General features: G+C 33.9%; 1 protein-coding gene across 1 annotated transcript in view; it reads right to left on the bottom strand.

The window, feature by feature from the left end:
- The window catches only part of LOC118738280, a 109,123-nt gene extending 84,314 nt beyond the window's left edge, over positions 1-24,809 (bottom strand). The window contains exon 1 of the mRNA XM_036469204.1: positions 24,688-24,809. Coding sequence (XP_036325097.1) covers positions 24,688-24,809 — 122 coding nt within the window. The remainder of the gene's footprint in view (positions 1-24,687) is intronic.
- Positions 24,810-24,946: the final 137 nt, after the last annotated feature.

Genomic DNA, 24,946 nt, shown 5'->3' with positions numbered 1-24,946 from the left:
TACTTGAGAAGTATGTAGTGATAGCGAAAGTCGGCAATAAAAAATGGGTTTTTGAAGTTTTCCCGAAATCTAGGAGGTATATTGGCCAAACTGACTTCAAAATCGGATTCTGCGGGTCGAAATACATAACCATAGTTAGGTCCATTCAAATGCACATGACACTAATTTTTTTTTGTGCCGGTGATATTTAAAATTTCTTGGTAGGATTGGAGGGGCGCCCGGCCCCTATTTAGTGCTAACTTATAAAAGAATACCTATAGAGCAAAAACTGTTTATAGTTAATTTTTTAATTTATTTTTTAATAACAATAACTGAGTGGTTCTGTGCACTCCATTTCTAATAAATATGCAGGAGGGAGTTAGGTTAATGCAATACATACATATTTATGTATCAAAATATGGGTGTTCGACGAAAGAGACTTAAGAAGGTTTTAGTTTGAAAAGGGTTGCCACTTGTGTAAAAAGTCGAATTTTGTTAACTTATACATATGTTATATTAAATATTAAAATGTGGGCGCCAAACGAAAGAGTCTTAAAAGAACTTAAGTTTAAAAATATTCTTGATTGCCACCTATTCGAAAAGTGATATCTACCTGATGTAAAATTAAGGACCTTGATCTGTAGATGTACAATAAGGTTTTATTTTTTGAAATTTTATTGTTACAAAAACAATTTTGGCAATTTTTGAAAATGTTTCTTATTGTGTGCAATTTCTTGAGCAACAATTTTGCTGCCATACGGGTTCGCTAGTGTAATTTGCTGTTTCAGGAAAATTGGATACCTATGGATTTTTTATAGATGTTTATGTTAAGCGAAAAAAACATAAAGACTCCAAGTTTTTTGTTTTTAATTTTTGCCCAAAATTATGGTCAGCACGAAATAATTCATTTTCAATTATTTCCTTTTGAAATGACAAATAATTTTTATTTCCAACACAAAAAGTAAACAAATGCCGATTTCAAAACGGTAAGCGCCTTACAATGTTGAGCGCTTGGATTCGTGAAGTTTTTTTGATTAGGCGAAAACAAGATTATGAATCGTAATGTACAGAGCTTCATTGAAAAACATGTGTTAGGCATGAAAGCTTCATACCAAGGTAGTATCAGTAGAGCAAAAACAACATTTGCGTGTATTTTGTTGTTGCTTCTGGTATCGAAAGTGTGAAAAACTGTTCTGAATTTTTTCTTCTAAATCAAAGCGTGCCATGTGAAATACAAAAAAATTATAAAAAATAAAAAATTGAAATTGGAAAAAATAAAAATTGTTGCAACTTTCTTTCCTAGTAAATTTGTTTGCTTCTCGAAGCATTGATCCATCCTTTACAAGGGCCAGTAATCAGCGGTTGTGCTGCTGAGTTGGGCGAACGTTCCAAAAGCTGCTATTCAATCGCTTGTTTTGTATGGAAAAAGGTTTCACATGCAAATGGATTTTAACAATTCAGAATTTTTGTGAGAAAAAATTAAAAATATTTGACATTTTCGAGACCAAATAATTTGAAAATAAATCAAATCAGCTGCTCTACTGAACTACCTGTTCAATGTACCTTGCTTCATACTTAAGTATGTCGAAACGATTACACTACTATGATTAGGCGCTCAATGTGCGAAGTGCCTAAGTTGGAAATTTACTCACACGAGCAATGCAGATTTTTCAGGGCGGAAAACGAGACAATGTATATTTTAGAATAAGGGACGATCTAATAACCAAGGAAGCCATGAAAATTTTCGAAGAGACAAAATTTTCGTCCCTAAAAAATGTCTAAACACTTTTTTATTTAAAATTTTTTCGACTTAATTTTTTCCTCCCGTGAACAGATGCATCTGTAGTTTTACTTCAAATGCTTAGGATAAATACATATATGTTTGCATGTTCATTCACGTATGTAGGTATACACATACATACTTATGTACACATATGTATGTATATGAGCTTTTTGTTGGCAATACATTGTACATTCATGCATACATAAATATTTGTCAAATGAAATGCATTTCATCATATTTTTAACCGACTTCCAAAAAGGAGGAGGTTATCAGTTCGTCAAAATATATATATATATATATATATTTTTTGTTATGTATGTTACCGCATAACTTTGGACCACGTCAACCGATTTCGATAATTCTTTTTGCATCGGAAAGGTAGTGTCTCAGGGGTAGTCCCATACTAATCCGGTTTAGATACGGTCATTGGATCATGAGATATATTTATATTTTTTTTTTTTTACATGAGAAGTGAAGTCGGTTTTTTTTTCCTAAAAATTACTTGTCAACATTCAGATTACTAGGAGCATACAAAGCTCTGACAGTCACATCCGCAACAAAAGCAAGAATAAACAGCTGGAAGAGCAGCACAGCAGCAGCGCTTGAAGGCCATTAACGAAAACTGATGTTGGCGGCAACAACTAAAGCAACAACAACCAATGAATGAATGTGATGGCCGCAGCTGCATGCAAGCCAGCAACAATTTAATGACTACACACTAACTAAATTATCAAATATTTCATATTTCATTACGTTTGATTGCAGATTTTTACGAAAAAAATTTTTTTTTCGCCAGTACCGATTCTTTTATTTTGTATGTATGTTATTTTATTTTTAAACTATGTATGTACAAGCTGTCATATGCAGTTGGTTTATAAATATGCACTGAAATATCGAACTGAAATTTTGAAAAATAAAAATGAAATCATTGTCACTCGCAGTTTTTATTATTGCTGTTGTTGTTCAGCTTTCAAAATGGATTAGTTTCCTGTATTATTGGATTAATGTGTGGGTATGCGTTTGTGCGTATTTGTCTTTACTAAAATGTGGGCGCGCCAATGACAATGTGTGCTTTTAGCTGAGCGTTCCATGACATCTTTCCATTTACAAATGTCACGCAATATCATGAAATGAGAGTCCACAAGAACAGCTTCAACAATAAAAACCACAGCTCAGCCACTGTTTGGAACACAGATTTAACAGAGTCATACATGGACACACAATTCTCATCCGGTTGACAATACTTACGTATACATAAATATACAAAAGCCCGCACACAGACGAACAGACCAGCTAGTATTTGAAAGGAGAAACATGCGTGCGAAATTCAGAAAATTGTCACAAGTATACGACAATGTCATCAATGGAATCTGCGACAACATTTTATAAAAAAAAGCTGACTGGATTAGCTCTCTTAAAACCATAATAATCTTATTTCTTGTTAACAAATTGTTGTAAGTATTAACTTGAATTAAATTAACGTCTTAAGCTATTGAAATATCGAAGTATTCGTATTTCTGAAATTTACCTTATATCGTAAGTGGGCGTAGTTTTAGTTTGATTTCAAAAATGTTCAACAAATTGCTTTTCTGTATCAAGGGTAATAAGTGTACCATGTTTGGTAAAAATTGATAAATCGGCTACCAAGATACATATTTGTGGTCATAACTGAGCCGGTGTCACGCTCTTTTTCCAAAAGTTTGTAATATAAACATTTCAGTAGTTACTACACAGTAATAGTTTCAACACATTTCTTAGTTCCACCTTAAGCAATGTTCCTAACTAGTTTTGTGGGAGTTGGTAAAGCAGCTATTGAGTTACAAAATTCGATCATGAGTGGACAAAGCCAGACGCGTTTTCAGAACATTTTATATTGTGTTATTTTGTCTAAAAATTTTAATTCATATACCAATTTTGTACAATTTGGACGCTGAGTTTTTGTATTTTTCGAAAATACCGTTATATGAGGGGTGGGTGTGATCACCCATTTTCAATACCAACATAACAACTTTTGCTCGAGTTATCGTATACACGGGCGGACTGACAGACAGGTATGGTTTAATCGATTTCCCTTTTCATTCTGAGCATTATGATATCTACATATATCCATATCAGGGTTGTTGCAAATATTCGCATTCGCATTCGCAACCGCGTAGCTTCCGCATTAATTTCAACATTTGCATTCGCATTCGCATTCACAATAATCAATGCGGAGCAATGCACAGTTTATATTAGGTTTGTATAGTAGCTTCTCCAGAAAACACTGCAGCGAGAGCGTAAAAGCAAAATAGAGCGTAAAATTGAGAAGAGAAAACTACTAGAAAAAGTTATTGAACACAAAACCAATAAAAACTTGCAAATGAATAGTTGGTGCACCGTTTTGATATTCTGTGTAAACGTTTTACTACTTTACGTTTACAGTTTTAAACTCTTTGCTTTACACACAAGCACTTACACAGTCCAGTACATCATTAATATTTTGATTTCCTCTCATTTTACTCTTATTTGTGCTATACCAATCCAACATATGGCGGCTTTTGACATTTATCCTTTTTCTTCTTCTGCTGGCTAATTTCTGCTAGTAAACATTTGACTAGCAAGAATTTGCAGCTCTCCCGTGTTGTTGCGTTCTCGATTCAGTGCTCTCTTGCAAATTTTTTGGGTTATCATACACTTTTCCAATAAAAATTGCAGGTTCCAGTATAAATTAGTACTGATTGTTGGTTACTATACAAACCTGTTGTCAACATCTTCTTTGTGGTTCATCGCTTTACATATATTTTGTTGTATGCGTAGCCCTTCTAATGTCATCCTATTTCTAGTGCTGTTCTCCACCATGATGCAATAATACAAGGTAATATCAGTTGTGACAGCTCGATTTGACACTGCCTCAGCTCAATAGAATGAGAAGAAAAACGGGACGAAATGAATCCACATATGGGGGAAAAATATAAAATTTCACATTTTCTCCTTAACAAAATTTTCGTTTTAATAGTATATTCGTTATAAAATGAAATAAAATAAGATAAAATACTATTTTAAGAAAACAAAGTGTGTATACTGAGAAAAAATAAAAAGCATTCAACTATATTAATGGGCAAAAAATAGTTAAAGGAGTAACACTGTTTCACGTAAGGCAGTCAATATGGCGGAATTAGAGCGAGAAGTTGCCAACTGATAACACCTGTATTATTGCATCATGGTTCTCCATGTCGAAAACTCTTGCGTTGGCGACATCTGCTGTGTGATTGTTTTTGGTCTAGTGCTGCGCTAGCGCTGTGGTGATTTTCTTATTTTTGGCGTCAAGTTTGTGTTCGTTAATTCTGGTTCGTAATGCTCTCTTCGTTGTTACAATATATATTTTGTTGCAGCCCGCGCCTTCATTTCCTTTGCACGATATTTTCTATACTAAATTGTGTAGTTGTCGATTAAATATTTTCAGTATGTCTTCCACGTCTTTGGTTTTAACTATAGCGAATATATTATCTACATATTTGGTAATGTATTTGATATATGTATATGTCCTTATTTCTTAGCTCGATCATGCTGTCGTCAATAATTTAGTCTAAAACAATGTCAGCTATAGTAAGCGATAAAGGGTTACCCATTGGCATGCCATACACTTGCTGGTAAAAAGTTCCATCGTAAACGAAGTAGTTGTTTTCCCTCAGACAAAATTCTAGCGCTAGCGCAGCACTTGACCAAAAACAATCACACAGCAGATTTCGCCAACGCTTGAATTTTTGACGTGGAAACAGCACTAAAAAGAGGATGACACTAGAAGGGCTACGCATACAACAAAATATATGTAAAGCGATGAATTACAAAGAAACGCGTAGGAGAAAATAAACTTTGTTTTTATTTTCAACATACCTGCCGAAAAGCTCCAAATACAAATACACAAAAATAAAAAAAAGCTTATATGTATCAAGCAAAATTACAAATTGTGGTCGTAGGAGTATTTGTGTAACAAAACTGGACAAATATCTTATTTATCAACTTTGATAAAAATGTCTTTAAACATATTATTTCTTAAGCTATATAACCGAGCTATCAATGGGCAGTCATACAAGTTCCCCCTTCTACTTGACCTTTGACGTACGTCAAAGAGAACATAGTCGGCTACATTTTGCGCACAAATATAGTAGATGATATACCAACGCATTTTATCTGATGCCAGTTCCCATTTCCAAATTAAGTTCACAAATTTTTGAATTATTTGGTGTGCCTAAAAGAATAGGTTCGTACCACCGTAAGTTTAAAATTTAGCACCACCTATTTACATATATTTGTTGTGGTATCGTCCACTAAATACATAAAATCCAAAAGCAAAAGTCTTGTCGACTTTGTTAACTGCATACGCCGGCTGCAGCATTGGAAATCAATTTAAAAAAATGGTTGAATTTATAATATTTTTAGAAAACATCGCACAAAATCTCCTAATTCATCAGACAACGAACACAATACTGAAATTGAAAAGGAAAACAATGACATAAAGATCACGTACATTGTTGCATTTTTGCGTAAACACGTAAAATTTAATAAAATTTTAAATTATCTCCCGAAACACGTTTATTAATATTTTTTATTGAAAATAAAAGGAAAGCATACATTTTGGCATTTTTGTTTTCATTATTTTACAAAATAAATAAACTTGTGTAATAAATTTTTTGCAAATGTGTTCCAAAGCTTTTTTCCAAATTGGGAGTGGAACCCTGCGTGGAGAATGAAGGAATAGGAAATCAGGTGATCTCAGCTGTTTTCAAATGTAAACAAACAAAATGGCGCTTTCCATACTTGTCAGCCTCTACAATGCATTGTAGTTCTTAACTAAATTTTCGTGATTCGCTTTTGATGTTAAATATATTTGTTTCAATAATTAGGGCTTTTTAGGAAATTTATTTTGAGCAACAACTTTAAAAAGTAATTTTGTTTACTTGTCGGGCAAGAGTATTTTTATACGATCCTTCGCTAAAAAACTTCTGTAGTAAAACTGTCCTTTTACTATTTAAAGTCAAAGAATAAGCTCCTTCAATACGGATTTCCAGCAGAAATGATCAACGTCTGGCTATAAAGAAAATCGATAATAAAAAAGCTATTGTTGTGACCTATAATTAGATAAGAATTACGTAACTATCTGAAAATCAAATATTTATAAAAAGCAAGGTGTTTTTTTTATAACATTCTGATATTCTGATCCGGTTCGGCTGGCAGCCATGACTTTGAAAACAGAACTTTGTTCAAAACTTTCATTCCTGAAAAATAATAATTTATTTTCCATATCCACCTATTTAGCTCGCTATAAGCACAAATTTGTAAAGCAGTCGCAGAAGAAAGGATTTATTAAAAATGAATTTAAAAAACTAAAATCGAAAAATGCTGATGAAGTTACAGATTCACCAAATTCTGAAACAACCAAAGGAATGAGAATGAAGAATTCTTTTTAAAAAGCTTTAGAAAAACCTAAAACTTTGGTTTGAGTTGTAAGCGCTGTTTAAACAACGATCGCGTTATGCTAGATTCTAATTGTTTCTTAAAAATATTCGAATTCGAATCTGCGGATGTTAGCTGTTAGATATTCGCATCCGCATTCGCATCCGCGGATGTCTAAAATTCCACATTCGCAACATCCTTAGTTCATATATGTCTATATCTATTTCGATTCCTTTACGCTGCTACAAATGCTAATAAATATGTATTACGAATTGATTTGAACTTGTTGGCAAACTTTTAGAAAAAACTTTAATGCAAATCTCTTACATCTAACATTTTCTATATTTTCTGTCAATATCATGCGGAAAAAATTTTGCGATATACAATTCAATTTTAAGAATAATTTGAAAGGTATATTGCGCACGATAGACGCTGAATGGCATCGAAAGGTGACGATTTGTGTTTGTAGAAGTATATTGAAGGTGTAACACGAGTATATATAACACACTCATTAACGTACATAGTATGTATGTGAGTAAATATCTAGGACTATATTTTATCAATGTTTTTAGTTTTTATTCATATTCATTTAATTTAATTTATGTCGACATGAAAATATTAAATAATTTTCAGTGATCCTTTCAAAAAATCTGTCAATCAAATTACACCTTTTCCAATACCTAACGTTTCTTAATTGCATCTATTTTAACGAAAATTTACATTCAATAAAGTAAAGAGGAATACAGTATCATTGACGGTGATGCCACATAGAGGGAATTAAATGAATCCGTTTTCGCATGTGCGCTGCAAATTTATTTAGCAGTTTACTTAACTTATGTCACCAGTGCACGTCAACCTCCTATTTCTCATTTCAGTTTTTCCCAAGGAAAATTCGCATGGCTCAAGCTATGCAAAGTGCTTGTGGATTCAGATGCATATGAAAGGCGATGACAGTGGGAAGCAGTTTACAAAAATTACTGAGCATATAACTAATTGAGTGTCACTTGATTGCGTGGATTGTACTTAACCATTCCCTGCAAAAAGCTGTGTGACTAATCTCTAAAGAGAGTATTCCGAGATTACTCTCAATCGGGTACAATTGGGCATTAATTAGTGCCAGCTAGTCTCATACGGGTGCTAATGGAGGTCAATTAGTCTCGACTCACCCCTTATGGGTATAATTGGAGATCAAATAGTCCCCAACTCATCTCTAACGGGTACTATTAACGATTTAATGATATGTACGCACTTAGTCAATGGAATTTCATGTGCGGCGTTGGTACACAGAGAGAGTATTCGCCTAACAAAACTGAGCACCCCGGTTCGAATCTCAGCTGGCTCAAATTTTTATTTTTATTTTTTAAAAGTGACTAGTCGCTTTTTATACCCTTTCGGGTATAAAGGTGAACAATTAGTCTCTTCATAGGACATGCTCGAACAAATGCGAACAGTTCATTCCATATAAAGAGATCAAAAGTGGTATTAGTCGCATGCTCCCGGAGTCGTCCCGGATTAGTCCCATTTTTTGCAGGGTTATTATCCACAAACCCCCAAACACACACACACTCGCATGCATACGTGCGTGCTCTAACCGCATATCACTTAAACAATAGCATTTATATTACGATCTTGCTGTAAGTTAATTTGAATGTATGTTTGCGTTCTTGGCATTTGCTAAATACATATTTATGTATGTCATGCTAAAAAGTTTTAATTGAAGCAATAACGTGAAGAAAGCATAATTAATTTACAACATTCGAAGCATGCACATTTTCTAAAGTATTTTCCGGGATTCATTGCTTCGTAAGAGAAAGCAATGGGTGGCGTTAATAAAAAATAAAATGTTGACATTGTCATACATCAAAACATTTTAAAAGTTTCAAGAAGATAAGATGGCAACTTTTAAACTTAGTCGTTCGTAGGTAGTTGTGTATGTTTTTAAAAACAAAAAATATCTCTGTAAAATGGCAATAAAGCAAACATTTTTTTAATACAAAGTAAGAACTGGAGGAAAAATTGCTCTTTGAACGGGATAAAGAAAATTCCACATTTTATGTGGAATGTTTCTTGCCAGATACCAATGGGGTTGCTTAAGAAGCGCTAAAGGGAAATTTTACCTGAGTAGGGCGTTCTTTTGCCGCTGGTTTACAAAGAAACGCAGCTGCTCTAACTTAAGTGGTTTGAGAAGTAGAGGTAGGTTGATAAATGTGCCGAGTTTGGTAGAAATTGATAAACCGGTTACCGATATACACATGTGTAGGCGTAAGTGGGCGGTTCGATGCCCATTTTGCAAAAATATCCCTATGTATAATTTTCTGCAAAGGGGTCATTGCACATGTCGATTCTGAGTAAATTAGATTAAATAGTTACTAATTTATCGAAGTTATATGGGAGGTGGGCAAATATTATCAAGATAAAACTTATGTCAAAATATATCGTAACCAGAACTTAATTTATAGAAACAAAAGTCTCGTGAGTTTAAATATTGCCAAACACTGCGCGCCATATTTGAATGTATTTCGATAAAAAAACCCTAGATTTCCTTAGAAGATATTGATTACGTGACAAAAAGCTAAGCCCCCGCCCCTCGCTGTGACCAAGCATGGTATTTTGTGTTTTCCTTCAATAAATAAATATTTGTGTATTTGGGACGGGCTGAAATTAAAATATGCTTTGTCCAATCTATGTTAATAAAAATGTTGTGTTCGTATGTCACGGTCGTCAAAACTCGAGAACGGCTGAACCGATTTGAATAATTTTTTTTTTGTATTGTTCGGTATAATACCAGAACCAATGATATCGCAAAAAATTGGAGGGCTGCGACCTATTTGAAAATTTTTAAACCCAATTATATTGATAAAATAAATAAGTTATTACAAAATGGCTATTAAATTAAAGAGGTTTAAGAAAGATAATTGCTGGAAATATTTTTGACGAGGGTTGCCACCTATTTGAAAATTTTAACTCAGTCAAATTGATAAAATAAATGAAATATTGCCATGTTTGTGTGAAACTAAAGAGTTTTTAAAAGGTTTACAGCAGAAAATATTTTTGAGGAGGGTTGCCACCTGTTTGAAAATTTAACTAAGTACAGTTATGTTCACAAAAATAGCAGCGCTTTACCTATACTAAAAAACCTCGAATAACTTGTGTAGTTTATGTCAATTAAAAACAATTTATTGATAAATACAAGGCAGGTAAAAGAAGAGTAATAACAGACAAAACTAGTTTCTATTCTAGTTTTACAGTGCAGTTATTGTTCAAAATATGAAGTTCAAGTTGTTCAGAAAAATAGCAGCACTGTATTTATTCATCTATTTATTAAAATATAAATTAAAATAAAAGTGGTAGTTCCAGTTGTGAGTCGTTCATTTTGTTGTTCATTTAATACTTTGTAGCATGGCCAGCGTTTTTGAAATATTACAATATGGGTATCAAATTAAAGAGGTTTAAGAAATATTACAGTTTGAAATGTTTTTGAGGAGGGTTGCCACCTATTTAAAAATTTTAAGTCAGTTAGATTGATAAAGTAAATGAAATGTTGCTATGTGGGTTTCAAACTAAAGAGTTTTAAGAAAGCTTACAGTCGAAAATATTTTAAAGGAGGGTTGCCAACTGTTAAAAAATTTAGCGCAATTTAATTGATAAACTAAATGATATATTACAATATAGATATTAAATTTAAGAGGTTTAAGAAAGAGAACTGCTGGAAATATTTTTGAGTAAAATTGCCACATCTTTGTAAATTCTAACTCAGTTATTTTGATAAAATAAATGAAATACGGTATTCGTGTATCAAACTTTAGATTTAGATTTCGGCTTACAGCTGAAAATATGTTTGGGGAGGGTTGCCACCTGTTTGAAAATTTAACTCAATTTAAATGAAATAGGTATCAAATTAATTCGAATAGGAACCGACGTTCCAGTTCTGAAAGCATCCAACTCGCGATCCGCTGGTGGTAGCAGAGGAAGAGAGATGCACTAATGCTATGGAGAGACCAAGTGGGAAAGGAATTGGCTTCACGTGGGATTTCCAATTAGTGTCAGTTGGCACAGAGAGAAACAACTGGCGTGCTTTGTCGAACTCGGCGAAATTCGCGTATGCGGTTAACAGCGCCAAATAAGAAGATGCAAATGGTAAATTCCTCTTGGATGCGCCAGGAGGAACTAGAAAAACATTCCTTATCAGATGAATTCTGGCAATGGTTCGATCAAAAATTATATTAACTTACTATTTCAATTTAAAGATTGCATTCAGCATTCGCTATCAATAATGCTCAAGGTGAACCTTTGGAAAAATGTGGTTTACCGGACGTCTCCACATGCTTGAAAATCTCGCTTGCGTTCTGCTGTTTTCTCTCGAAAGCGAGATAGAGTTTTCTTGACTGGGCATTTGACAGCATACTTTTTCATTTGTAACTAAAATGTCGCCAAACAAGAGGGTTCAAGCCTTGTAGGCTCTTAAAAGTTTGAGAAAATTAGAAAATATGCATAAAGAGATGTATACTATTTTCAAATGAAAAATGGCTGCCTCTAAATTTGTATTTGCCTCCAAAATAAACGATGTTGCTACTCTGAAGAATTCTGCGAAGTGAGAACATAGCTTTCAAACAACAAAAATGACAGTTGAAAGCAAGCGAGAGCTCGCATACCGCTCGGTATGCGAGAAAAAGCATGCTTCGTAATTTTGGCGCTCTACACGTGCGGTTTCTCGCATGCGTCGTTTAGCAAGCGAGATTTTCCAGCACGGGAAAACGGCCGGTTAGATTTAGATGCGGATTGCTTCTCAGATGTTGCGTGTTCCCGTGTCGGCTAACCGGATATGGAAAACCGATAAATATTGTGTGCACACAAGTACTTATTACAAAATCAAACTTATATGAAACGTATCGTCGCCTTAGAGTGTAAACCTGCTAACGACCAAAAAACATATTTTACTGTAGAGGCAAAAAACTAAATATATCTTTAACTCTTAGTCTAAGGGGCAAATCCTACATATAGTTTGTTAATCGCGCGACGTTATATGGCCCTAATCCAGAACGAATGAAAAAATTACGTTTTTGTGGTTTTATTGGCGAATTTCTAACTTAGCAGATTTTAGTTTTTGTATTTTCAAAATTGAAGTGGATTTAGCAGGTTTTTTGTATGAATAAAATTGTTTGTAATTTATTTTTTGTGATTACAAGCTCAATTTAAATGTTAATTAAAATAGTATTCCATATATAAAAACAATTATATATATATATATATAAATACAACAGATTTATTCTTCCGTTTATAAAACATATTTTAGTAACTATACGTGAAGTATTCCTCTCTCAAATTAATAGTACAAAGACCACATATAAGATAATTTAAGTAGGAACTGAATAATGTCAGAAAGTATGATACATATTATTCAATCATGAGGTAAATTGTTATAGTAGGCGTGGTAATCTTCAGGAAGTAATCGTTTGAAATACTGGAGATCTCGTACTTTCTGCGAGCAATCGTACGCCTACTCTCGTATAAATTCGGAGGGTGAGAAAACGGCAAGGAAACAGCTACTGGGGATTTTCTTTGCGGTACTACTTCCCATTCGTTGGAGAATCTTAGTTTGAAATGTATGTCGCCACTTGGTGTATACCGTAGGGCTCGTATATCAGTTACTTTAGCAGCATATTTGCCGCGACCGGGACGAATGCTATTAAAGAATTGAACTGTGTTAAAGCTTTTAAAGAACGTGTGACTAAGATAAGTTACGTCATATGGTTTTGGATTTTTTCTAGCTAATCTACATACTTCAATGTATTCTGCAGGAACATGGATATCTATTTTCTTTAGTGCTCGTTCGATAATGGAATGGATACAATCAGCTTCCATTTGGGTATGGCCTACTTCAAGAAACTTTTGCTCAATAATGATATTAAGTGCATTCTTTTGCAACCACGCTACAAAAGAACACTCGCTTAAATGACGAAATACACGCAAAGCAACAACACAAACTCGGCTATTTATCCGAGCTCAGCCAGATCGGTTAAAAAATACGCGACCTGAAGGCTAGTGTTGGTAAGTGGAAAAACTGCTCTATTGTGAATTGTTAATGGGAAAGTGGAGAGGGAAATTTTTGCTTCCTTTTACATGTGACTTATATTTTAAAAGAGTATATATATTACGCAAATACCTCGCATAATTACTCATTTAAATTGGTTTTTGTATCTAAATCCCGTTAAACTAATCACATTTTCTTGCCAGCTACCAACAGGGTTGCTTAAGTAGCTAAAAGGAAATTTTACCCGAGTTGAGCGTTCTTTTGTCGCTCGCTTACAAAAAAAATGCAGCTATTGTTATTTATAGTTGTGGATAACAAAGCATTAGCCATAATACTGTTTCGGGTTTGATATGTGCATTCGGTGCTATAAAAAATTACTGTAATTGGCTCCCCGGAACTATTATTTGGTACTACATTTTTTTTTATCGAATCTACCCACACGCTGGAAAACTCTTCTGCATTTAATCTTCCTTCTGTTTCGTTCCACAAGTAACAATAATTTCCTTGAGATATAAAAAATTAAAGCTTGGCTTAAACGCATAAAGTAATACTCTAAGATAGAACAATAATCGAGCGACAGAAGCACAATATGTTGGATTTAGCAGTTGAATTTGAACTGATTGTACATTAGCAGCTTTACTCATCAAACAATTTTTGACAATTATATTTTTATATTGACGTATTTTTTTGCTTGCCAACTGCGGAATCGCCTACTCCTTCGAACTGCATCAAAAGGTCAATTTGGCCAAAAAACGGATTTAGCAGGTTTACACTCTAAGCCGACGGTATGCTTTGTTTCGTTAATCGCTTCACATTCATGTAACAAAAATATGCCACAGCAAAGCGTGGCAGGGTACAGCTAGTATATAATAAAATATTTAGTACTTGCCCGAAAAACTTAAAAATTACACTGTTACAATGCTAAAGAATTTTTCTCTCCATGGACCGATTAAACAATGCAAAAACAACAAAAACAAAAGACAATAGACTACGAAAATCAGTACTGTAAATTTTGAAGAAAATTATCCTCTCTCTCTGCAAAACCGCCCCTCACCCAATTGCAAAACCGCCTATCTTACACTCAAATCATACAGGAGGGCGAAAAAACGGTTTATTCTTTGAAGGCATTGCCTTGATAGGCGGTATTTTCTCTAGCTATTATTTTACAAATCTGTTGTTTTAATAACGATTTTTATGCATAAATCTCGATGCCTGGAGTTCAGGGTTACCAAATCTCATTTTTGCCACAATGGCGATTTACGCGGTTTCGCAACTGGTCGATGGGCGGTGTTGCAAAACATCGAGGATATAAGTTTGTAAATGGTACACCCTAAACTCCCAAGGTGACTCCCGCTCGAGTGATTTCTTTAATCTGATGTTGGAGAAGATAATAAGAGCCGCAGATCTGAACCGCTCAGGCACAATACTTTACAAGAGCGTAAAATTGCTGGCGTATGCAGACGACATCGATATTATCTGCAAAACTAGGGCTACGTCTGTTCTGCCTTCTCGGGATTGGATAGAGAAGCAAAGCGAATGGGCTTGGTGGAGAACGAGGACAAAACGAAGTATCTCCTGTCATCACACGAACAGTCAGAGCATACGCATCTTGACACCCACGTCACCGTTTACAGTTACAAGTTTGAGAAAGTAGACGACTTCGTTTATTTGGGAACCAGCATTAAAACCAATAATAATGCCAGCCTTGAAATCCAACGGAGAATCGCTTCTGCCAACAAGTGCTACTTTGGGCTGAGTAGGCAATTGAGAAGTAAAGGCCTCTCTCGTCGTACAAAGATCACACTCTATCAGTCCACTCCTCATGCTTCTGCTGGTATATGGCGCAGAAGCATGGACAACGAAAACATCTGATGAAGCGGCTTTTGGAGTTTTTGAGAGAAAGATTCTGCGAAAGATTTACGGACCTTTACGCGTTGGCGATGGCGAATACCGCAGACGATTTAACGATGAGGTGTATGAGCTTTACGGCGATATAGACATAGTGCAGCGAATTAAAATTTAGCGGCTCCGCTGGCTTGGCTATGTCGTTCGAATGGACAGAAATGCTCCTGCTCTGAAAGTATTCAACTCGGAACCCGCTGGTGGTAGCAGAAGGAGAGGAAGGCCCCCACTGAGAGGGAAAGACCAGGTGAAAAGGACTTGGCTTCTCTTGGAATTTCCAATTGGCGTCACTTCGCACAGAAGAGAAATGACTGGCGTGCTGTTTTGGACTCGGCCAAAATCGCTTAGGCGGTTACAGCTCCAATAAAGAAGAAGAAGACAACTAAAACTAAAACTAAAAAAAATCAGATTTTGAGATAAATTTCGAAATTTTACCTTTGAGTCGTGAAAGTTAGATTTATTTACTCTTACTAGAAATAATACACTCAAATTCTGAAGATTATTTTCGTTTCATTTGGTATCGATTACCGTGGAATGAGCCAAAATTAAAAACATATATAAATATAAAGTAGGCGGTTTTTTATTATTCATTTAGATACTTCGTTGAGAGAACTAATAAGGAGGGCAATTCAAAATTTTCTGCCGGAAATTGGAAATTTAGTATTTTTTTAAAACATCTAAATTTTTTTTATTCTACAAAGACAAGCAGTAATTTTTAAGCAAAAAACAAAACCGACTCCAATTCTCATATACAAATTTCAGATTATCGTTAATTTCTTCATAATGCAATGATCGGATCGGACCACCTGTGAGGTATTGGCTATTTAAATATGAGATATGCAACCCTGTCTCTGTACCAAACCACCAAGATTAGTTGTGTTTAATGAGCCGCTCTAGGTTACGCCAGATTAAGATATCTCAAAAAATTGTGTTTCATGAGGATTTTTCTTGCTCTAATTTACTCTAGTTTTTGATTCATGAGCCTGCGCTAAGTGGAACCAGAGCAACTTAGAGCACGATTTTCTGCCCCAGCTTTTTTGATTGAGTAACTTAGAGCAAGCAGCCGTTTTGAGAATTTCTGCCTGAAAAGTGTTTCATGAGATTTGTGAACTGAGTTGCTTTAACTTGCTCTATTGTTTTTTTGACATCTGCTCGATTCTGCTCTAACTTGAGCTGATCTGAACATTTTTCGGTCTCATTAAACACAACTATTGATAGGTAGGTTTTTTTTTATCAATCTTGCCAAAGAAAAATCAGCTGTTCAGTACCAAATGCAAACAAACAAGCAAATGCAACAACAATTTCAAGGTGCAAGTAATAGTGTTGCCACTTGTTTGGCATATTTAAATTAAGTTGATCTTAAACCCAAGGAAAGTTAAATGGCATTTAAATAACAATCCAAAATTAAAATTAAGTGCCTATTTAAATATTCATTTGGAACTGGCCCTTAGTGTGCCTTTTAGAAGATTTTGAGCAGCTCTTCAGTACTTACATAGCTGAACATAGCTATGTGAATGCTTATAAGTATAAGCCTTAGGGCCGGGTTAAAAGCACTTTTTAAAACACGGTTTACACCATTACGTTGTTCTTTGAAGAAGTCATGTAAAGGCGGAGGCCCGTTGTGGTGTGACTGCTAAAAAAACCCAAGTCGTCAAATAATAAGTAAAAGTAAGAGAGAAGACAACTAATGAAGGAAGCTATTAAAATAACAATTTTACTGTAAAAATAGAATGCATTTCATAGATAAACCGGAGCATCGTTATGAAAAAGTGCTCTGTATTAAAGCTTCAAGTATTTCTTATAGAACAATATTAAATTCTCCAATGCATAATGCCAATTATAGAAAATTTTTTGAGCGCAGGTTTTCCCATGTATTGTGATGCGCCACTATCATCAAATTACTATAAATGGGCGTATAAAGAGTGTGTCAGACGTGGCATTATTTCCAACTTTTCCACGCAATTCGAAGTCAAAATGAAAAAGAGAATTTTTATTTGTACATGCAAACACCTAAAAGGACCTTTTTTCACTTTTTGGTAATCAGTTTTAAAAATAAAATAATGTGCCTTCAAACCATTCAAGTGTTGCCGTGTAATAGGTACATCGCAATTTGTGAGAACAAATAAAATACCAGAAATGCTTGCAATTAATTATCTTTCGGAATTTTATTGTCAAGTTATCAATAAAAAATTAACAAATTGAAAACAAAGTATATTATAACCAAGAGATATAACAAACAAATAGTAACGCGGCTCACGGTTGCATTTAAGTATCGGTAAAGACTGTCAAAATTTCATTTCTTGTGTGAACAGCCAAAAAGTGTTTTTGGAAATATAAAACAATTTTCGAAAGACACTTTATTGCAAGGTGTGACTGCTTATGCAACTACTTTTTGAAATTTCTCAATTTAACAGCCTTTTTCGAAATATTTTGCATTGCCACGTCTGACAGTTCTTTAAAGCAAGTACGTGCGTATTCTTTTTCGCTTTAGCTTGCGAATACTTTACGCATTTCCATCATCACAGCCAACGATTTGTCATAATTATTTTAGATGGCATTGAACTGAGGCTATGACATGGATTACCGCTATGGCGGACGTAGAGCAACAGCAACAGCAAAGACAACAAAACAGCATCATCATTAGCTGTTGTAATATGAGTAAGAAAATTTATATTGACAATAAGAAAATCAGTTGTGTATGTACATAAATGGCGACGGTAACTTATAAACAGTTCGAAGCCAGCAATGTTGAGGAGTTGTTACGGTTCCTCTGCTGTTTTTTATTACTTAATAAATTGATAAATGAAGGTTTCATTAGAACACATAAAAACGACTGCAATAGCTGACGTTTTGAAATTCATCTGCTTGTAAATCATCCCTTGTTTAAAGAACGTAATTTTCCAAAATTCTCTATACAATTCGAGATAAACGACTATAAAATTATTTATTGAGACATTCGTTTTCATATCGGACAGCAAATCTGGTGTCACACTTTCGATTGGCCTAAATTTTTTTTATGGGTACATACATACATGAAATAAGCTAACACGTATTCGAGGATTTTTTTTTGCTTTTTTCTTTGGAAATATCAAAGTTTGCATTTTTTCGTGATTCTGACTAATCATGTACTTCTTCAAATCGTTATATCTAGGGTTCTGCTCATCGTAGAGGCTTCATCTTAACGTTGTTTAAAGCTAAAGAAACGGGCTTAACATTTCTATATATAAGAAGGTCAAGATTGTCCTAAAGCTAACTTAGCTATTAACAGTGGAACTTTTTGTAGTTGATTTGCATAGTGAAGACCAGTAAATTAGGGATTTAAAATTATACCACCGTAATCCTCGTTTAATTATCTATAAAAAATGTGGTTAAAAAAATGGTAGTTTTTCAAGAATTATTTTAAAATGTTTCTCTTTATGATGAGATGTTTTTTTTCCAATACTTATGTTAAGATATATTTGGTAAGGTGTTAACATCGGATTTTGCACAAAATTAAAATTTTATTGCGACTTCCGATAGAATACCATTCAGATATAGTATTTGTATGGCAAGATATTTCTTTAAGGCTACAAACCCCTAGAAATGGGCGTGGCAATTGCAGGACTAAAATTAGCAAAACGCAGATTTTATTGCAAATTTTTTTTGATTGATCAAAATAAAAAATTGAAGCGAATCGGAGACATGACATAGTTTTTTTTTCGAAATCCGCCCGGCTTAAAAAAGAATGTCTTTATTATTGAACAAAAACTAAACATACAACTGGTTAATGCTCGCTTGCTGGAAGAATATCTTTTTCCAAAGTATGCCGAAACGGCTACCAAAAAATTAAACAAGAATGGACTCTGCAACTTTGCACTCTAAGCTAGCGATCTGTCAATTGCATCTTCTAGCAAACTAATTTTATTTTATTTTTTCAATGGTGTTATTAAGTTTTGTAGCACGATTTTGTTTTTTTATGATAAATGGAAAAGGCAACAAATAAAACTTACAAATAAATAGTTTATTATGAGCCTGCCTAAAACTATACAATAACATAAAAGTACATATCGTCACCTGAAATGCAAAATAATGTTACAACATCATCACTGAAATGGAGAAAGTCGTGCCTATTTTTAATTTTTTTTTTGTTATAAAGTGATGTGGGGAGTTGTAATTCGATGGAATTCATCATAGCAAACAAAAAGTAAATTTTGAATTTTTTATAAGTTACGACTTTTTGCATTTCAGTGACGATATACAAGTTTTACGGCCATACTATACTTCTAAGGTATAGAGAATTATACATCATTAGATATGTACTTTTATGATGATGTGCAGAGGGTTACTGAAATTTCAAATTAAATAAAATTGAAGCGTAGAAATCTTTTCAAAAGTGACACCAATACAAATATCATACATGTACATGGTTGGGGTAGAAATGTCTCCTAAATGTGTGCTTTAATAGTGATACTGAGTTAAAGAAAATATTAGGAATAAGGTTTATGTAGATTAACCGCAAAATTCTGCGCACCTGACATATAATCAACCTTGACTTAATATTTGTCAAACATTTGCGCCTAAAACTATGCCGCTAAGATTTGTCTGTATTTCACTAAATTTTTGTCAAGCGTGACAATTTGTCAAGTGCACAGAATTATGCAAGAAAGAGGGTAAAGTTGAGTATGTAGAAGAAGAAAGATAAAGGTTAAGGTTAAAATAAAAGTAAAGATGTTATGCATGGTGCTTTGTTCAACTCTTCCCCACTTAACTCACCTTACCGTTGAAACACAATGCCGTTGAATTCTTCGCCACTAATATTCGCTGTAAAAATTCAAACACACTGACGTATATGAGAATGCGCACCACCAAAGCAAACGACGAATTTCGGCCGACGACTATTCGCGACGCTGCCGGCGGCAGCTGCAAAATACGATCCATTATGGCCATATGCTAAAAATTCTCAGGTTTTTAAATCGAAATTAAAAAATAATGTATTAGTTTTTGTTAAAAATTAATAATCTTGTTGTTGGTAAAAATTTTAATTGTACCTTGCCATAAGTAGCTCAATTCGTTGTCGCCGTAGTTGTGTTTTACTTAGCGAAATTTTTGGGCGAAAGTGGCTGACGTGGCCGCTCTACTGGGCGAAAATTCGACGTTCGTGGCATTGTGTTTCAACGGAAACTCACTTCACTTCAATTCACTTCATCTTAACTCAACTCAACTCAATTCACTTCGACATGTTCACTGGCGTCGACATGACCGGAGCCTGCGGCCACAATCAACCTGGTCTAAAAGTTATGGAAACCACTAGCAATTTTTCAAAAATAGTCCACAAATGCAAGTTGATGTTGAAATCGGCCACCGAAAATCACAGAATTTTTACCAAACAAAACCCTCCTTTTGACATCGTGCTCAATACCGAAAAAAATAAAACCATAAAAGCCAGATTTTTTATTACCATTCAAAGCCGCGCGAGTGACTTAAAGTATCCGATCATCCGTTCTTCAGTCTAACCCAGAAATCCTCCTTTACGTTGTTTATACATATATGTACTTGCGAACAGGCAATGCGTTCCTCTGCTAGAGGAATAGAAATCGAAAAATCGAACTTTAATAGAATGTTTTGTCTTTTCCTGCCACCATCTTAATTTATCCTCGCCTGTCCTTTGGTTGCATTGTGCGTTAAAATGCTAAGTTGGTGAATATCGTGGTTGGCAAGCCTGCAAGCCGGTTGAAAAGATGCTGCGCAAAACCCCAGAAAGTCAATGAAGTGGAAAAATAACAGCTCAGTAAATGGGCTACGAAGACAAGCAGTCAGGCTGACTGACGGGTAGACTTTGTTGTGGCCATTCAGCAACAACATTTCACATCGAACGGTAAAAAAATAAATGAAATGAAATGAAATGAAATGAAAAAGTTTAAAGTCCTTAGAGAATTTGAATATTTGAAGGAATTGTTAGAAATTAAACGAATAAAAATATCTATATTCATATACATACATGTATACAAGCATGCAAGTTTAAACGAGCAATTAATAAATAAATCGACGAATTTAATTCGCATTTCAACTCTAAAAGCATATTTTATAACAAATAATGCTGAAATCAAGTAAACTTAGTAAAGTCATACTACCGTAATGAAACGCAGTAATCTAATTGTTAGTTGATCATTTATTAAATAAAAGGAAATTTGTTGCACTTTTTTGGTATGCAAAAGCAATTGCTGCCATGCACGTCCTTTCGGACCAAGCAATATATGTATTTACTCAAATGGATATTAACAAACAGTGCTTGCTCACAATTTTGAGAAATTAAAAGCAAAGTATACTTCGCAGCTTGATTTCGCCGGAGAATTCTTCGAAAAGTGGAAGGCGAGGAAAACATGCTTAACTCTATATTTTTCATTCGACTTAAAGCATGAGAAAAAGTATCGAATCAATGAGATAAAATGGGAGTTTACTTTATTTATTTAGCGGTTGTATTTTTATTATGATTTAAAAAAGATAAGACAAGCTCAACTATAACCAGGAAGGGTACACTCTAAAAAAAAGTGTGTAAATCTCCTACCTGCAAGGTAGGTTACTGATTTCCTACCTTATTATCCGCGAAATTACATGCTCGATTATTCAAAAGTTTGTTTAAATTTCGGACTTTTTAGAGTGTAATTTAGCTGCTGTGGTGTGCGTAAATTTCCGACGAAGGTGTATTTAAGCTACAAAATACACATCTGCTGTTTGATTTCACCCGCAGAATTGTATAAAGTCGCTAACGAAAAGGATTTTTACACACGAAAATGTGTAAACGAGAAAAATACATATTCATAGTGTAAATTTACCAAAAAATTTAAAAAATTTACAAAAATATACTCGATTTATAGTCGCATTTTTAAACAGATTTTTTAGAGTTTACCAAACAGGGGTCATCCATCTTGAAGATGATGAAAATTCTATCACTTGGAAAAACGGCAATAAAAATAAATGAATCGTAAAAGAAGAATACAAACAAGTTTATTATCTACATATTTTGAAGCATCGGCTTTCCTAAGCACTCGGTTAATTGAAAGAAAATCATAAGTTTTTGGTTAACACAAAGTTTTCGTCTTATCCAAAATTTTAGTTACAGTAAAATCAACGAAAAATTTCATTTAAAACAAATTGTTTCTTTTAAATTTAAAACGAAAATCACTGCACCAGAATAAGTGTATCAATATACATATGGACAAATCTAAAAAATAAGTACCTACAATCTCCAAAAAAAAAATTTTATTTTTAAATTTGTGAGCACACCTATGTTTTATATATCATTTTATTCGTACTCTCTTAATAAATCGATTAATATAAGTGTAATTCATTTTCATCAAGTGCTTCAAAAGTTAGACGAGGAATAAACATGAAATAAATAGAAAACAAAAGAATAAGCTGGGTTCAAATTACATTGTTCAAGTTGTAAATTTTAAGAAAAGATTTTGAAAGTTGAACTCGCTTAATTGGGCTGTTCGAAATTCAATGGCAATGGCCCCGTTTTACCGGATTGGCTCCGGTTTTCGAGATAACGGTATTTGAAACTTTGATTAAATTTTAACTATCTTATAAATAACTCCCTCAGTTTTGAAGTTATTTTACTAAAATTTTGCACATAACAGGTTTTTAATAATACCTTAATTATTCCTTAAAATTATCGAAATGGGTGCACTTTAACTTATAGCTCCAATACAACTGATTACTCAGATAGGTGTTTTTGCGCTATAACTCTAATGTCATATCTGAATAATATATTCTATGCGTGATATATGTTAAAGTGAACCTATACTAAATGTTTACCTTAATTGGAGGAGTTATACCGCAAAACAACGTCTCTGGACATTCAGTTGTATGGGAGCTAGATTTGAGAGTGAACCGATTTCGATGATTTTATGACATAGTGAAGTGAATGTTAAAATACAAGCGTGTGCAAAATTTTGGTAAAATATCTTCAAAACTTAGGGAGTTTTTTTTTTATCAAATAGTTCAAATTTAAGCAAAGTTTCAAGTACCGCTATCTCCAAAAGTGGAGAGAATCGGGCAAAACTGGGGACGCCATTGAATTTAAGAGGTTCCAATTAAGTAAGAGCAACTATCAGAACCTTTGTCGAAAAAAATTTCATTTGATACCACCCACGCAATATTTTGACTACAAGAAGGAGCATAATTAAAGGTACTAAATCGGGTTTTTTACACACTTCTAGAGACAAATTTTTTGAAGCATTTCACAAGTATGTGTAATTTTATAAGGACTAGCAGTTAAACAAAGATTTAGATCGTTTCGACGTATTTTCCAAATGTGCCTTCAATTAAGGTGTTTTTGGAATAAAAATTATGCTCAAAATCGCACAATATTTTATCTTTAAAAGTAAGTTTATTCTGAAAGCACACCTCTTGCTAAGGTATGAAATTATTCGTAATTGTTTGTAGAATACAATACATTCTAAAAAAGTTTTTAAAATTAAATGCTTCAAAACTTATATGCGATAAACGGAAAATTTTGAAAATTGTGAAATGCAGAGTTACAGACTTTGAGTTACTTGCCATTTCGTTATTTTTTAAGGCACACTTTTCTTTTTCTTAATTGCTAAATGCCGTCGAGTTAGCTCGAATAGCTTATTTTTCAGTCGAGAAATGTAATTTTGAAATTTTAAAATTACTACGGTGTATTTTTCTCAAAAACGTATGACTCAAAACATATGATTTGTAAAAATATAATTCATTTATAAACAATATATAATATAATAAAACAAAATGTCTATCATATTTGGGCGTGCACAATTTCGAGCTCACGCTCCGGCGCTGATTTGGTATGTTGTGATTTCGGTAAGCCACGTACACGTATGCAGATAGGCGATGTCTCGTGAATGCGCGCAAATAAAGTTCGCTTTTACCGGAAACATTTACAATTAATTGTGATTTTAACATATTTATACTTTTACACAAATACGCAGAAAATCCGGTCACATGGCAACGCTCAAATGGTTTGACAGCACTTTCGGAAAAAATTAAATTTAGTGTACTGTTAATTGCAAACGGTTTTTTTTTTGGTATAAAACATAGAAAATACGTGACACTGTCAGCAAAACAAAATATCAACAATCAGCAAAACTTTTCCGTAGTTTCACACTCGCACTTTATTATATTAAAATTTATCTACTGGGTTCTAAAACAACATACTAAAAATATTAAGAAAAAATCGTATTAAAAAGCTCGACATTTAGATGAAACTTTGCAGAATTTTTCTAGTTCTTGCACAAAGTTTGAAATTTGGAATGATACAGTTTTTCTTAAAGAATAAACTATATTTTCATAAAAAATTACCTAAATTAAATACTAAAAAAAAGAATTCGTCAATACGGGGCGGATTTGTAATTATTATTGGCGGGGCATACATATATATGTACATTAGACTGCATCACTCCCCATACAAAAAAAAAACGGTACTGTTTTTCCATTGGAATTATAAAATCTATTATATTTTTAGACGTCCACCAAAATATTTTGAATTTGTTTTTTGGTGATGCAGTCTAATGTACATACTTAGCAAATAGCAACTTACTGTTTTTCCTTGCGCTGCTGTCGTTTCTTCTTGAATGCCTTCTTAACACGCAGCAGCAGGAAAGCAGCGCGGTCCACGGAGAGTGTGGTGCTCTTCTTCGACGGCGGTGGAGCATCATCCATTTTATTTGCTACCTCAGTTGGGGTTACGAGGCTGGTTAGGATCGAAAGAATGGCGAATGCGATGAGGTTGGTAAGAACAGCTACGAAAAAAGTGTTCACTTTCAGCTGTGTAAGTTGGCAAAGAGTACTTGAATAAT

This window comes from Rhagoletis pomonella, unplaced genomic scaffold (assembly GCF_013731165.1).
Source record: "Rhagoletis pomonella isolate Grant_MI unplaced genomic scaffold, Rhpom_1.0 Rhpom_scaffold_00004, whole genome shotgun sequence".
NCBI lineage: Eukaryota > Metazoa > Arthropoda > Insecta > Diptera > Tephritidae > Rhagoletis > Rhagoletis pomonella.
The sequence above is the reverse complement of the archived record's forward strand: the minus strand, read 5'-3'. Positions and strand labels throughout refer to the sequence as shown.